Source organism: Odontesthes bonariensis, chromosome 13 (assembly GCF_027942865.1).
Source record: "Odontesthes bonariensis isolate fOdoBon6 chromosome 13, fOdoBon6.hap1, whole genome shotgun sequence".
NCBI classification, from domain to species: domain Eukaryota; kingdom Metazoa; phylum Chordata; class Actinopteri; order Atheriniformes; family Atherinopsidae; genus Odontesthes; species Odontesthes bonariensis.
In genome coordinates, this window is record NC_134518.1 from 19,538,884 (window position 1) to 19,555,465 (window position 16,582).

The window sequence follows — 16,582 nt, forward strand, 5'->3', positions numbered from 1 at the left end:
TGTTATCTTTGTTTATTATTTTATCATAATAAACACTGTATAAAGGTTTTAGAGAGACTGACAACATTATGTTAGCAACACACAAATTTAATTTGGACCTGTCATCACTGCATCCAGGAATATGAGAATTTTAAGGTTTTGGTCTGGTAATGGGATGCGGCTCAACCAAACATTGCATGGGTAGCTTCAGATCTACTGTGTCACTGTCCTGGGGTCAGATTGCTGCTGTGCTAAAATTTCCAAAGTCATTTTAATTTCAAGGTCAGAGACTGAGGAAGGGAGGGAGGGGGTATGGTGATGGGAAGAGATGTGTGCACCTACGAGGTTCGATCCATCACAGTTTTGTTTTTTTCCAAAGCCATGTACAAACTGTCACTGCTATGATTATGTGTATGAAGTTGAGTTTGTGTGTTATTTTGTGATTGTGAGCTGCACATGCAGTAACAGTTCTCACAATAACTTATTAATGAGATGGTATTGACTTAGGTGTACTTAAGACTCAATTCCGCTCATTCTCTCTTGCAGCCCAAGGTGCCAAATACGGACTGGAGATACTCAGCCTCCCTGAGAGCAGGAGGTGTAATGCAGAGGTGAGCTTTACAATTTTCTTTTCTTTTTTCCCCCACTAATCATACTTCACTAGTCCTTGTCATTATATCCACTAGTCCTCTCATAAGATCTATTAAATATCATACCACTTTTTGAGTGATCTTAAGTACCACACACCCTTCATTAAAACTAAACACAATTTCAGTAAACTTGTTACAAAGTTTAATTTACCCCCAAACACAAATACAGAGTTGAGGCTGGCAATTGTATTGACATACTATTTAACAGTCTACATGAAAGGCTTCAGCATGCCATTAACTCTTCATCATGAGGCCTAAATTGAGTATATCTTCATAGCTACAAGGGCTGTATGTATAATCTTGGTATACAGCGGTGTCAGAATCGGGATACATCTTACTGGATCATAATACATTCACCTTGAACACTATAGATTTTTTTTTTTTTATCTCCGCCTAAATATAATTGGATCTGAATCATTGGATAGTTGCCTAATTAATCTAGGAGTTAGTAAAGTAACATCTGTAACTGTGCAAAAGTAGTTTTCATCAGTTTTAGAGCTGTTTAAACACAGGCATGTCCAGAAGGAACCAGCAAATGTGCCATTTAGGCACGTTTTGGCACCAAATGTGCCATTTGACCTTTCTCAGGTAATAAACTTGAAAACTAATTATATTTCACTAATTTATCACAATTCTTATTCATTCCGTCTAAATATAACTATTGTTTACTCATTTTGAAAATTCACCAAGACCTCTATACATTCGACCCAGCTCAAACGTAAAAGTGTGACGAGGCTGAGTCGTTACGCAGGTAATTATCTCGGCAACCATTTGGTCGATTTTAATTATTGACATCTCTATCGACCAGTCAGAATCAAGACAATCGGGGGAGACCTCCCAGATCCAGATTCACCTTAGAAACACCAATGACAATCCAGAAAGAAGTAAACCCAAATATAGTATATCATAGGAAGCGAGCAGACATTACTCTGCAAACTCTCCCGTCTTTTAGGAGAAAAAAAACAGGACTTTCGTGATTCATTTCAAACTAATAGTCATAGGAGTAGATATTAGCAGCGTTTTTTCGAGCTGGAATATAACTTTTGACCACAAAACACAAAAGGTAAGACAGACTAGGATTTTGTGAAGTTGTTTTTTTGCTACTCTTTGGCTGCTTGATCGCCGAGTTTTCATCGCAAAGTGATGAAATAGACATTTGTAGCCCAATCAGCAGTCAATGCTTTCACATGAGACCTTTTTTGGGTGGTTGAAGTGGTGGAAATACCAGATGCATTCGAGTGGACGTGCGCTGTTTTCGTGTTTTTGTTACTTGCCCATATAATTGCTTGGGGTTCGAATTGTGTTTAGTTTTGGTGGCAATGCTTGTTAGAGGCTTTTAACTGAGTTTCTCCCGTTATGATTCGTGGTTCTTAGCGTGCGCAAAGAATGTCTGTACTGCCCCTAAATATTTAGTTAAAACCTTTTAAAAGACAAGTGCTCGTGATATAGTTTTGTTTAATTAAAAAAGGTTTTGGTATGGATATTGAATGGACAAAGTCTAATCAAATCTTGATCCAGTATTTGAATACATCTGTTTTAATTCAAGAAACAACATTAGCATGAACATGGTTTGGAGTGCCCCATTACTGGTCATTATGCAAAATGTTTACATTTCTTCAAAGATGTACCCATCTTTGTACTACAGACATAACTAGACAAGACATTTTGATTAATTGATAGGCCTGTTCCTGTAGAGATGTTTTGGCATCATCGTTCCTGCAGCCTTTGTTCAGCTGTGATGGCAGAACTTAAGAAGAAGAGATGGGCCTTTGCCTCGATCATTTCCTACATGGAATTATTAGGATTTGCCAACTGATCATTTACATTTTTTTGTAATCATAAAAGTTAATTGAATAAATGGTCTCTATTTGATTAAATCTTCTGTTTTTTTTTTATCTATCAGAAATCAAATAACTGATAACTGAACATAAGTGAATGTGAAATATGAGAGCAGGGAAGTGCACTTGGAAATGGCTCACGTGTTTCCATAAACAGATGGAGAACAGACCGGAGCGAAGAGTAAACAGAGAGGGGGTCAGTGATGTATGAAGGACAGGTCCTCAGATGGAAAGGTGGCCTATCAGGGACATGGAGATTGCTGTATGACCACATCAGTGATCCCATTACCCAGAAGACTCAAGGGTATATCCCGCTGTGGGACCAAATCAAGTGTCATTCTAATGAGATGGCACCATAATTACAAATTGTATAAGGTTTAATGAGACGGGTGGGTTATCTTTATCTAGTCATCATTGAGATAGCTGGCATCAATAAGATGATATAAAACACATTTATTGTCCCTATGTCACACAAAATATAACTTTATGTTTTAGTGCAAATGTAAAATAAGAATGTGGTTCAGTCTGACGGATTTCCAGTGTTCCATTAAAACATCACTGTATGCTCATCTATTTACATAGTGACATAATCAGGACTTGAATGAGAGATTATGGATGCCACTCCCCAACATGTCTTATGACGGTGAACTATTTCCTTTCTTTTAATCTTTCAAAAAATGCTAAACTATTTCTCCTATTAGTGTTTTAAGAGTATATATTGTATAAATGAGTTTATGTTGGCCTTCTGACTCAAAAAGACACATTAGAAAGCAATTATATAGAATATTGATGAGAAAGTATATGGTTACAGGAGAGAATGACTTGACGAATGAGAAGGAAGGACTATCATTAGCTGAAAAGTGTTTCATCAGTCAAATATTTTTGATTGATTTTTTAATAACTGTGCCATGATTATACTGGTGCTGAGCAGCGCTTAAAATGTCCTCCGTAACCAAATAATGTCTCATCACTCAACAATTGTTTGAGGATGGAGTTTCATATTTATTTAACAGTCTTTAGCATGATTAAACATGGACTTGTTACTTTCTCACAAATTTTTGTCTTCACCCTGAGGTTACAGTTATTTTTTTTGATAAGGCAATAGTACTTAAAAGTTTTAAAGATATAAAACAATTACTCGTGCCTCAGAAGCACACAATTAGTTCGTGTAGGTTTGTAAAACCTTAATTAGGTTTTAACAGCTAGCTATCCAAACGAGTAGCAGATAATAGAGGATACATTTGCATTAAAGAAAAAATAAATCTTCAGGTAGACACAGAGAATCATAGTGATTTTAACAATTTGCAATTTTTAAGCAATTTGCATATGTTTATATGTTTCTGTGTAAAGTACATATTATTTTATTTTAATCTGGTGCTAAATCCGTGCAGCTTGAAGGAAACTTTTAAGTATATTGTAAGTGCTCATGGCTGGGTTTTGATATTTGTATGTTTCTGGTAAACTGACCCTCAAAGAGAGGATCTGGAAAGCTTAAATGTCAGTGACCATTTCACAAAGACAGAAGGTTGACTTATCATTTGAACCAGGCAATGTAATAATTCTAAAGATGAAGCAGACAACATGAAAATGACCTATCTTCCTGAGGTCTCAAGTAGCCACGTAGACATAGTTAAGATGTACCAGCAATGAAGCTTTGGTTGTAACAGCATTTCTGTTGCAGCTGTTTAATACTGCAGAGAAAATGGTGTTTTTCAGTCGAAGGGTGGGTGCTGAAATACCACAGAGCAAGTGTGAAAATGTGAGAAAGCCAATCTGTGATCCAAAATCCAGAGGGTGTTAGGGAAATGTATCTTCAATACTTTAATCCTAATCTGAACATTTATGTTTTTTTTTACTGGGACTGCATCAACCAGAATTGTTATTTAGAATTTGGAATATTGTGTTTTAAGAGAAGAATATAGAGATTATGATGTTGGACATATATGCCATTTTAGTCACATGAATCAGTCATAACCTAGAAAAAGTAAAGAACAATGTCATCTTATTGGATGCCAGCTGTTGTGCAATTTAATTCAACACATCATAAATCTGTATTTACTGCATGTTTAAGAAGACATATCTTGTGTTTAACATGTTGATTTGGGTCTTTTGCATTTCAGTTCAGTGCACATGGAAGAATCCTCAGTCATGCAAGGAGCCCAGGGCGTCCTGGTTCAGAACTGGCCTACTGCATCCAGTGCTGCTGGTAAGAATCGGTCATGCTTCCCTAATATAAATTGAGCACAATAATTTAAACACTGGTTGTGGCAGAGGACACATGGCACACTTTGACCTAGTCTTATCTTGAGGGGCTAAAACTGTGATTAACATTCATTATTTGTGTTTAATAACACTCCATCCAACACATTCCATGGCACAATTTCAGACAAGATAAGATAAAGCTACACTATATCAGAACTGTATATTCCTAAATACCTTATTAAACCACAAAAGAGAAATGTGACATATCAACTACAAGATCACACCAACCCATTCTTACCACTTCCCAGTGCTGAGGGGAAAGGAAATTACATGCGCTACATAGGTGGATATCTCTGCTCTCTGTAGCAGTAAGAGAGGCAATAAATAAAAAGAGAAGAAGAAAGAGCAAAGGAAAGAGAGACAGTAGTTACTTGGATTATAGAATGAATGTTTATGGAGGTATAAACGGCTGATCCTCAGAGGACAAAAAGAAAACGCATTACAGAAGAATAATAACTGCTCTTTGATACAAAAAATCTTTTGGGGTGGGCTAAGATGAAGATCAGTGCCCAAAATATTTGATAATTGCAACCCTATTTTTTTTTCTCCAATATCTTTTTGATCAATTGACAATCATGATTCTGAATCTGTGCATTATTTTAAACATGGAACATTTGAATGTTGCTTAAGTGTGATTGATTTTAATGTAACCATCATGGACTAATCATGAGTGTCCATTTCATTTCAATATCAAATGCACAGTGTTTAAGTATTATATTGGAGGCTCTTTTGCACTGAAACAACGGCATGCTTGTGATATGTTGTTAGTACAGACTTCCTACATGAGTTTCCACCTCATTCGTAAGGTTAGGAGATTTTTCCTCAATATATCAACAAATGTAAATTAGCTGTCAATGACAAAATTGTCAAGATTTTTAATTCACAAACAACAGGAAATTAAAAATGTTTTCTTCATTCAGCCTTTATCAGTGTGGAAACTAATTATCCACCAAAGATCTGCAAAGTAGTTTATTGGAAAAGAGCACATGAAGAACTGTGAGAACAGAAACACTGTAGCAACAGCAAAGACCTTAAATGACTGCATACTTTTTGACACTGTCATATTAAAGGACATCACTGAAGCCATATCCCCTGTAGAGAAGATATCCCATATCTCAATTGTATTGGTATTTTGGTATTTTACTGGATTGGACTCATTGTCTGCTTTACGGTGAGGGCCAATGTAAAACAAAGTTTTTGGATAAAACATCTCTGTCTTGAGATTTGTTGGTGAGAAATAAGACACTTCAAGACTGGCAATGCCTTCATCCCAAGGGCTCTCCACCAATGTCAAAAAACACCAAATTAAGTCATGAGTTTTATGAAGAATGGTGTTCAATCCCTACAGTTCAGCTACAGAGGCTTGCAGAATCAATGCCAAGGTGCATTAGAACTGTTTTGAACATTATATGTAGGCCTACCACCTGAGTAAGACACTTTGCGTAGATGTCCTATCATTTGTTACCCATCTATCTATTATCTTTTACAGGCAATGCAATGTAAATGTCACAGCATTTAATAACATATCAGTCATAACATACTATGTTTATCCAAACATGTACACCAAAAACAGCATTTGCCCCTGTTGGGGCATTTAGCTGTTGACCTTTCTCATACTGACACAAAAGTGGGGTCTACAAGGGTCAAAAGGGGAATGGAAAATAAAGAGTCTTGACAGAAACAAGGCAAGAGAATGATCACTTGCAAAAATACTGGAGCAAGAGAGCATGTGCCATTCAGTTTAGATAAAGAGGTGATTTGATATATTTAAGAACATTGAGCTGGCCAGGCCTGGTGTCCTTTTTAGACAGGAGGCAGTGGGCTAGGCATGCAGACAAACTACCCACACAGTAACTACTGTCTCTTCCTATCTACACTCACATACACGCTGCCTCCTCCACTCTACCATCGATTTCTTGCCTTGGCTGAGGACTTGCAGCCTGCAGGCACTTCAAAACATGAGGAATTGGAGAGAAATATATATGGACAGAAAGACAGAGGGAGATAACAGAACTGACAATAGTTACATCCTTAGAGTGGGTTAGTGGCAATGAGATCTGCTTGTGGGGATTTAATGTGGTCTCATTTAGCTGTGGCTCGTAGAGACAACACTGTGCATGCACTTACCTTGCTTTGCCTGAGTGTCCCCTCTTAATATCACTCTTGACCAGGTTAAAAATAGAAATAATAGTTGACAGCTACATTTGCATCATGATTAATTTAAGGTTTGTACAATGAAAATATTTGGTTAAAAGTGTCAGATAGTATGAAAACATCTACTTCTAAAGACTGACTTACAGATGGACAGGAGACTAATTTATGCTCTTTAAACAGTTTATTCTGTTTATCATGTCTCAGAAATGAGAGAAATTGATGCAAGGTTACCTGCCAGATCATTGTGCATCACAGGCTGTTTTATTTATAACTAAATCATCTTGTTTGTTAGGCAAGCTCTGGTCTTTAGGTTGGTTTCATCGAAGGAATTATTTCAGCCTGGGTGCAGGAGCTACAGGGTGCTGTCTCTTCACTGTGAGACACAGACAGCTGACAACGCCCTGTTTCTTCCCCTCTTATTTAGAATCTGCAGAGTTGTGTGCTGGTTTTAGTTTGTGTGTCAGTGTTGCTGCTCTGTTTAATGTGTATGTGTTTTGTGTGTGTGTTTCGTCTGTCTGATTTGTGTGTTCCTCCTGCTGTGACAGATGGCACACAGCCCACGCCCAGATTAACAGACCCGCATTAGTGAAATCAGGATTCTGCTTGGTGTCTAACTCACTCTTCCTATCTGTTCCTCTGTCCTTATGTCTTTGCCTTCTGTGTCCCTCTAAGATCACTTGCTTAAGCAAGAGCACATAGGGATTCACAGAGAATTAGGAATTATGTAGATTTGGAAGACAAGGGCATAAAGAGAGGAAGGAGGGAGATTGATAGTTTTCATGACAAAAGATTTAGAATAAACAAGACAAAAAGCAATACTGGACTGTGGGAGAAGGATGTCATGACATTCTCATGACTTCTGGCCTAGTTACATCGTGTGCCTTGCTGACTGGTTCAGATGAATATTGTTGATAGTTAGAAGAGTTGTTTAACATTAGGCGCCTCCAGAGAGTGCCACGTACACTTGTTATGATAAAACGGTATAAAAGGGTGTCACAAGATGAGCTCGTCGGACATTTTGTAACATTCTGTATGCACATTTGCTGTGACGGTTTGTTCAATAAACTCCCCAATGGACGGCTGACCGACGCGTGATTCGACTCATTTTCTCCACAACAGGACAAGCAAGGGAGTGTTTGGAAGGAAGTGACAGTGACTAAATAAGAGTGCTTGACTGAAAAAAAGTCTGCAAAGGAAGCGGGAGGTTGTATGAGGTGGCTGTTGCTAGGGGAGAGTGGTTAGACTAGACAGTGTGAGTGGAAGGGAGAAAAAGCTTCCAGCATTATTCTCCATCAGCATAAGCACTGTCACCATGACTTCTACCAATGTCCTCCTGCTTCACAGGAAGATGTTGTTTCCATGGCAACCATTCATGGCCCCTGGTATTGGCAGGAGAGGGAGGACATTGGGGGGAGGTGTTATATTTTAGGAGGTGCAAACATATGGTGTAGGAAAAGAGGCACTAAAATAAGGGAGACATGGGAAATGAAAACGAAACAGTAGCATTACATTAAACACAAGATAAAGGAATGCGAAATGCATGTTCAAGTGCAAAAGATGAAATCGAGTAGGAGGCAGTGAGTTAAATAAGCAGAAGACATGTTTGGAAAGTGAGAGTTAGTGGTGAGAGTTGTTAAGGGAGGAAGATAACAGAGGAGTGAATAACGGAAGGAGAGTGACCTACATTCACTAAGGGCGGTGGTTTACTGCAGAGGCGGAAGTAGGTTTACAGTTTTCTGTATCATCCTAAAGCTTATGCAAACGCATACTAAAATATTCAGTATACAGAGAGATGCAGAGAAAGGCAGTTTTGATTAGGTAGTTAACAGTAATCAACTGCAACAGACTTTGGTGCAGGATTTGGGCTGCATTTTGTACCTTCAATAACTCAAAACTCACCGTGCATTGACTACCCATACTTCATTATTTTGCATTTACTTTGTCATTAAAATCGGGAAGGAGTTGTGCATTTGGATGTGTTAATTCTAAGTAATTTCTTCTAGCAATAAAAGGATACAAATTTTAGTAAAGAAGTTAAAGGTGGGAGCAGTCAAATTCAAGACTTTATGTCATGGTCTTTTAGTTAAGTTAATATAATAAGTAAATTATTTTGTCTCAATCACATAGGTAAGAAAGAACAGTATAGAAGTGAGACATTTTCACTCCACCCCATCTGATTCCTATTCTTGACACAGTCATATTTTCCCCTCTATTGTCACTCTGTTGTTTAGTTCAATCTCTGTTGTTGCCTTTAAATATCCTGCCAGTTCTCTCACTTTTTCCCTCTCGGCAGTATAAATCAATTTCTTCGCTCAGCAACAACACTATATTTTGTACATGCAGAGACAAACTCTCACAAGCAAAATTCACAAGGTTATTTATAATTTTAACTCCTCTCCCTGGGTTACCGAGTGTATCCACCACATGCCGCATGATCTAGCTAGGAGCAGATAACAAGGTGCTCGGTCTGGTATGAAACCTAAACAGGAACACACACACATATGTATGTATATTGAATTTAAAACTGTTCTGAAGGGCTGCTACCAGCCATCAGTGTTGTATCTTTACCGTCACCTATGTCTCTGTTTTATTACTGTTAGCAGATTCAGGGATATATGGTAATTTATACGGGCACTCAATTGTTTTCTTCAATCACCACATAAGCGTTGCAGTGAAAACATGGACGCATGAATAAAAATTAGATTTCTGAGTAGACAGCAACATCATATATTTCTTTCATCTGAATGTTCACATGCACACGCACACGCACTGCACAACACAATACAGCAGATGCAGGTGCCATCTTGGAAAGGGTGTGGTCCCACCACAGGGTTTTGGAGTGCGGGAAGAATCACAACTTGGGGATCTTTTAATCTTTTTTTTTTTTCCTACCCTCAGTTTTTCATGTGAGCATCGTGTTTTATATCTTTGCCCTTGCTTTTTCTGGCACCTCTTCTTCCTCCTCCTCCTCCTCCTCCTCCTCTTCAGTTTGTTATGTAACGCTGCACTGCACTCCACTCCACTGTGCTTCTGCCCAACTGGCTGATGATAGGGCAAGACAAGTGGATGAATAAAGCAGACATGGCAAAATGGAGCTTGGGTGATTTAAGTGACTGTGAAAACCTCTGAAGGCACAAGGGGGGCAAAGGGACTTTCACACACACAGAGAAGCAGGACTGAAGACTCCAGAAATCAAACTCAGAAGAGCATACAGAAAACATAATTTCCTGTAATGCAATGTAATTGATTATAGGGGCTTGTATCCCTTTAGCATCACATACATAAGGCAGCGGGGTTAAAATGATGCAGGTTGCAGGTGTATTGTGAGAGGCAACAGTCATGAAACAGATAACCATCAGTATCTCTAATGTGCCTGGTAGTTATCATTGATGGACAAGCTGTTTAATACCCAATCACATTAGTGTTGCCATAAACTTTGATAGGCATGATTAGGACTTGCGTCAATAACTGAGAGGGATGGGTTTTGGCTGATTGCATTTTCACACTAGATTAGAAGAAAGGTCAGAGAAAATGAGAGGTAGAAGGAAAGGGTTGGGGTGGCAGGAAAAGAGGAGGTTTTGCAAGAGGAACGGAGATGAGACAAGGGACGGATTTTTGCTCTGCAACTGCAATCGACAATTTAAGAAGCAGTGATGTGGTGATCACTGTTTGAAGAGGTGATTTTTTTTTTTTTTTTTTGTCACCATTCGGAAAGAAGAGATGCAAAGAAAAGGGAAAAAGTAAAAGCAGAGAGTGATTACACGTGAAGAGTTGTGTGTTGGTAAATACAGAAGGAACAGATGTGCAGTTTATTTCTATAGTCAAATTTATATCACTATTCATCAATGTAGTCGGTAAATTTCATTCCACAAGTTGATAATGAACCAACTATTTTAAAATGTTACATTTTGACTTGCACCAGAGTTGAATACGATCTATCTACAGTGCTGCCCAAAATCCCATCTTTATATTTAAATCCAGAATAAGATATTGTCCATTTCCATAAGTGTTATTCACTCCTTTTCTGTTTTCCATTTGTCTGCACTCTGCATGACTCATCATTCTCCAGGGTATTTTGCTTTTTAAATGTAAGTTTGCACATAGGCCCCGCTGTCTCATCAAGTTATCACATTGGCTTCGGCAGGTAATATCACAGAGACAAGACGGGATATTTCAGAGGAAAGCTCAGCCAAAATTCCAGTATTCTGTGTTCTCATTCAGTGTTTTTGTGCTGATTTTCCTCTATCTCTGCGTTACTATTGCGATTATAGAATCAGTTCCATGCCTCTGCTTGGGGAGTCAGATGAGGACTCTGTAAATGAATGTGACTTTTACTGTCTCAGTGTCTTCATGTCGCAAAAGTACTGTCTGGATTTAGCCTGTCCTGTCCTAATCTTCTCAGTCTCTTTGTCAAACGATCTGTACTCTCTGCAACTCTTGCAGCTTTGTTGTCACAGACAATGAAATCTTCAGAGATTTTAGGAGTTAATTGGTGATTCTAAATCCTAAACTGGCCATAGGAGTGAGTGTGACCAATGCATGATTTTGTTTTGTGTCTCATTTGTTGGTCCTGTGATGAATTGGTGACCGGTCCAAGGTGTACCCTGTCTCTCGCCCAGTGGCAGCTGGGACAGACTCCTGTATTCCACCTCTCATGATCCTAAATTGGATAAAGCTGGTATTGAAAATGTATGGGTGGATGGATTTTGGGGAATATCAAAATGAAATAATTCTGTATGGTAGCTAAAAATAGCAATTGGATCTAAACATATTGACAACATATCAGACTACAAGGCTCTGATTATTAAATGAATCTGTGATTACTTTCTCAATGAAGGGCTTAGTCTAGAAAAATCCAGAAAGAAATAGAGTGAAGAAATATATACACAGTATCCTAAAGCCCAACATAATGTTTGACAATAGCTCGTCCAGTCAACTGTCCAAAATAAATTGAATTGAGTGTTTTTAAACATCAATAAATGTGCAGATTGAATTATAATAAAGTTATAGGAATATTTTTTTTGTTTTAACTTGAAAAATTACCTAAATAAGCAATCCAATGTCAAAACAATTGTCCTTTAACTTTCACTTCATCTTCACCTAATAATTTCACCTCTAACCTGAAAGGTATTCTTGAAACTCACAACTGACTTTAGTGATGGGATAAAGAGCTACTGTGTCTTTCATCTTTGGTAATTTCCCTGCACAAAGAAGAGCTTAAAAGCAGTGCGTGATTATAATTGATTCGGAATATATACCACAGCGGAAAAATTATGTTTACTGTTGATTTGTTTCATAAATAGATCTTACTGATGGTTGGTATTTAAAATTGTTTAATTTGGAAGCAAAAACAAGACAAAGGTGCACAATTTAAAAAAAAAAAAGAATTACATTTCAAATTGCACTGTAGTGTACAACTTGAGGCTTGGTGGGTCATACTAGAGTAAAATGATATTAGAGGCTGGTATATTTTCCCTGGGTTCTGCATCAGGTCCGGTTTCTTTTCCAAGACACTGTTCCTTCTGGTTGGTTGGAGCCATGTTCAGTTAATCTCCCCTTTGGTAAGAGCTCAAAAATGGAGTTGGAGAAGTAAAGGAAATATATGAAGCAAGTGTGGCAAGTAGGTCACTGCTATGAGGAGAGAAACAAAGTGACTGTATTTCATGGTATTACCTTCTGAACACTGATACATTCCAACACAGTAAAGTAAGAGTTTGATCACTATGTGGGTATGGTCATGTTGTTTTAAAAAAAAAAATGCAACTCGGTGGTAAGATTTGTTCATATTAACTCATATTAACTTCATATTACTAAGACAAGAAATCAAAATGTTGTGGAAAAAAGTTTCAAAATATATTAGTTTGAAGAAAATTGATAGGAAAAATAATTAATTATCCATCTTTTATTGTTTTTTTCAGAAGGTGAAGGAGGAGAGGTTTCACCACCTATGGGTGCCGGCGTAGACAGCAACAGCTGGCACTTCCGCTACGGCCCAGGCGGCCCTGGTGCACCCCCACAGCACCTGAAGCCTGGTGAGGTTCCCCCAGAAGCATTCATCATCCCTGGCTCCCCTGCCATAATATCCATCAGGCAGAACCAGGGAGGAGAGGACGACAAGAGTGATTTTATCACCTTTGGAAAGAAAGAAGAGGCCAAGAAGAAAAAGAAGAAGAAGAAGGAGAAGAAAGACAAGAAGGATAAGGGAAAGGATGATGATGAGTAGAGGAGCAGAAAGTGAAAATAGGAAAAAAGAAAGGGGTGTTGCTAAAACAGAGGTACCAACCAAAGTTCACTGGGAAAAAATAAATTTTTTCATTAACTGTTTAATTTATTACCTATTATCACTGACATTTTAAAGCTCTCTTTCTTGAGATCCTGGCCTTACCAAAATATATTTTACTCTCAGTTACATTCTGAGGAAATATTGATCTTGCCTTTATATGATAAATGATACAATATTCAATAAAATTATTGATTTTTCTCCAATCCCCAATGTGCCTATACACTCTGAGTCAACTCATGTCATCCTTTAAAGAGAGGAATTACCAAACTTTGCCCTTTTCTGAAATGTTTCTCCCTCAACCCACTGGACATGTTGGCACCTCTGTCTTATCCCTTCCCCAATTCTAATGTGTAAACCATTCTCTCATCAAGGAGACCAATACTTTGTACAAGAAAAACAAAAAGCTGTGCCAGCCAAGGAAAAGAAGAAACATGATGCAGACTGACACTGGTGTGTGCAGTCTGAAGCTGGACACACTCTACTTGTAAATAGCACAGGCAAGAGTCACTAAAACTAAGGCTAATATGACACTACTGCAGACTCCACTGGTAATTACCAACAGTGTTCCCTGAAATCTCAATGAAACCACATGCACACATGCATGCTTACACATTCAAACATGCAAACACAAACTTCTTAGCCATGACAATGTGGACACTGAGAGCACTTGAGGCCCAGAAAGAGGGAGATGAATAGAACATAGGAGAGAATCCACTGGCAAAAAAGAAATGTGCTCTTTGCCCTGCACCTGTCACCTCTGAGGCGCAAATTACATCAACTCTCTCAGGATGGAGGCGGTATCCTTTGCAATCACTCTGTTTATGCTCACTGCATTGAAATGACTCAAGGAGCTTCATCTGCTGCCTGAACCCCAGATGAGGAATACAAAGACCACTAGAAAGAGGGAGAAAAGATAAGAAGATACCTCACATTCTTCTGAGGATCACCGAACGGAAAGTTCAGCCTAGCTGGCTGGAGTCAGCATTCAGACAGTGGACTCTGATGAAACCTCACAGAACATTAGGAGAGATTTTGATATCACCTCTTCTCCCCCTGCTGCAGCAAAAGCCTAATGCTTTCTGCTTTGAATGTTTGGTAGCAACCAGTCCTTACCTAGTACCTTGAGTTTACAAATGCTCACCTACTTGTTTGCCCCAAGCTGCCACGAGCAGACTTTCCTCATACCATTTTTTCCCACTTGTTAGCCATCTTGCCTCTTTACATAACAGTAATGTTTGTGAATCTGTTCTTCTATTTTTTTTTTCTTTAATGAGATTCATTATTACATGCTCTAGCGTTTTTATTTTATTTTCCTTCAAAGCTTTAACTGCTTTATGCTTTACATGCCCACCTTCATTTACTCTCATGCACTGCCCCTGACGCCTGCTCAGGATCAGTCCTGGGAATGGCCTGCTCTGAACATTGTGGTGTGCTGAGAACAGCATGGAGTAATGTGGACAAGGCCTGGAGAGGCCCAGTCGGAGGCCTGTGGTCTGAATCCTTGTCAGATGTTTCTCAATTGTAAAATGGTTCAGTGCTTTTAACTTGTGAATACTACAGTATGTGGTTTATTTCCTGTTAGTAGCCACTGGTGAGAGGGGACTAGGTGGGATGAGGCGAATTACGGGGATTGTAAAGAACTGGGATAAAGGTGCCATGGGCTGGCCCTATCGCTTCCATGTACAAGAGAAGAAAGGTTCTCCAACTTGATTGTTTAGGAACATTGAGTCACATATTAGCTTCTATGTACGCTGTAAATTTAGCGTAGATGTTTCATAGATTGTCTTTACATTAGTAACTAAAACTGAAGAAAACATTGGCATCTAGGGATTACATCCCACAGCTGTATCCCACCAACCCTCTCTCAGGAGGTTTAGAAAAAGGTTTTGCCTCAAGGCCTACTTCTGTTGGTTCCCCTCCTCTTGCCTGTAACTTGTTGCCACGTCCCCAGAGTTTTGCGGCTCAGTATGACGTCACTCCATTAAGTGGCTGCTGCATGTACTGCTCTAAGGAAACACATACTATATAGAGAAATATATATAGAGATAGATGGCTATGATTTTATTATTTTGTATTATCATTTTTCTTCATTACTCACACAGGAGATATTTGTATGTACTGCTGTCTCTGCCAAACATCTATGTACTACAAGCTTCACGTTCCACAGATGTTGTATGGCATCCACTGAACCTCTTTAGATATTTGTAAATGCTATAGTGTGATACCTTTCAACGCAAGTTTATTATTTTTATTTTACCAGCAATGGATTTGCTTTAAAGAACAAGCAAAGCAAGAAAAATAACAAAAAAAGGAAAAAAATATCACTCTTTGTGTCTGGCTTTGACATGATGATCTAACACTGTATTATTGTAACTGAATTATGTATGATCCTATGAAGAGCTAACTCTTCCCTCTCACTCTTATAAAAAAAATAACTAAAAAAAAATCCTGTGTAAAAAAACAAAAGAAATAAAACAAACAAAAAAAAAGTATATGTTAGTGTATGCTTGTGTTTAGTGAGCGTTCATGCTGTCCTTCTTTCCCAATGTATGGTGGTGAAATATGGTGGCGATGTGCTATCCAAACTGGATCAGCAGAGATCTGTTGTAAAACCTTTTTTATGTACACCCTCTCATCAACTGTGATAGTGGAGTAGTGAATTTAATTTCTCTCATTTATTTTCTGCCTTTTCATTTTACCTACATGGTTACGGTGGTAATGTGTTTGGTTTATAAATCACAAATAAAGTTTTCTTTCTTAAAAATATATTTGAATTTTTCTTTTGTCTTTGACAGCTTTGTATGACACTGTTTGTTTTGGCCTTGTGCTTTCTGTGTGCCATGTATAGCATTTAAATTCCAAATTTAACTGGAATTGATTGAATTGAGAAACACTTTATCAAACCCAAACAAAAAAGAAAAAGAAATGTTGCATAACGAATAAATTACTTTTTTGTCATGAGTTATGAGTAATCACAAAGCAGTCATAGTGTACAGTTATCTCTATGGGCAAGGATAATTTGAATTAAGATTATATTTCAATAAACATTGTTGACTTTTTCTATTAGTTCTCAGCTTATCTGTATATATGTTTAAATTTATGTGTAGTCAATGACATAATTTTCATTGAAAGGTAACTTGATGTAATAAAACCTTAACTAGACATCAAAATTGTACTTGCTTTCTCGAACAGCACAAAAAATGCATCAGTCAGAGGCAAAGAGTAAAAATGATCTCACAGGGAAGATCTGGGAACAAAATGTCTGTTGGCTGGCTGCTCTCCTCTGTCACGCATATTTTTGTGTGAACTATCAAGCTGTCAAAAAGGATTGCTCCCTCTGAAGATGAAAGACTGATGATCTGCATGGCTTGTCCTCTGGAAGCCTGGTCACATATGGTCAAAAAGGTCCCATGGGA

At 38.1% G+C, this 16,582-nt stretch overlaps 1 protein-coding gene across 26 annotated transcripts in view; it reads left to right on the top strand.

Annotated features, from left to right (window-relative positions):
- The window catches only part of LOC142397747 (protocadherin alpha-C2-like), a 192,766-nt gene extending 176,834 nt beyond the window's left edge, over positions 1-15,932 (top strand). For all 26 annotated transcript variants that reach the window (XM_075481358.1, XM_075481370.1, XM_075481363.1 and 23 more), the window contains exons 2-4: positions 526-590; positions 4,588-4,673; positions 12,802-15,932. In XM_075481358.1, the coding sequence (XP_075337473.1) occupies positions 526-590; positions 4,588-4,673; positions 12,802-13,106 (456 nt within the window). In that variant the 3' untranslated portion in view covers positions 13,107-15,932. The remainder of the gene's footprint in view (positions 1-525; positions 591-4,587; positions 4,674-12,801) is intronic.
- Positions 15,933-16,582: the final 650 nt, after the last annotated feature.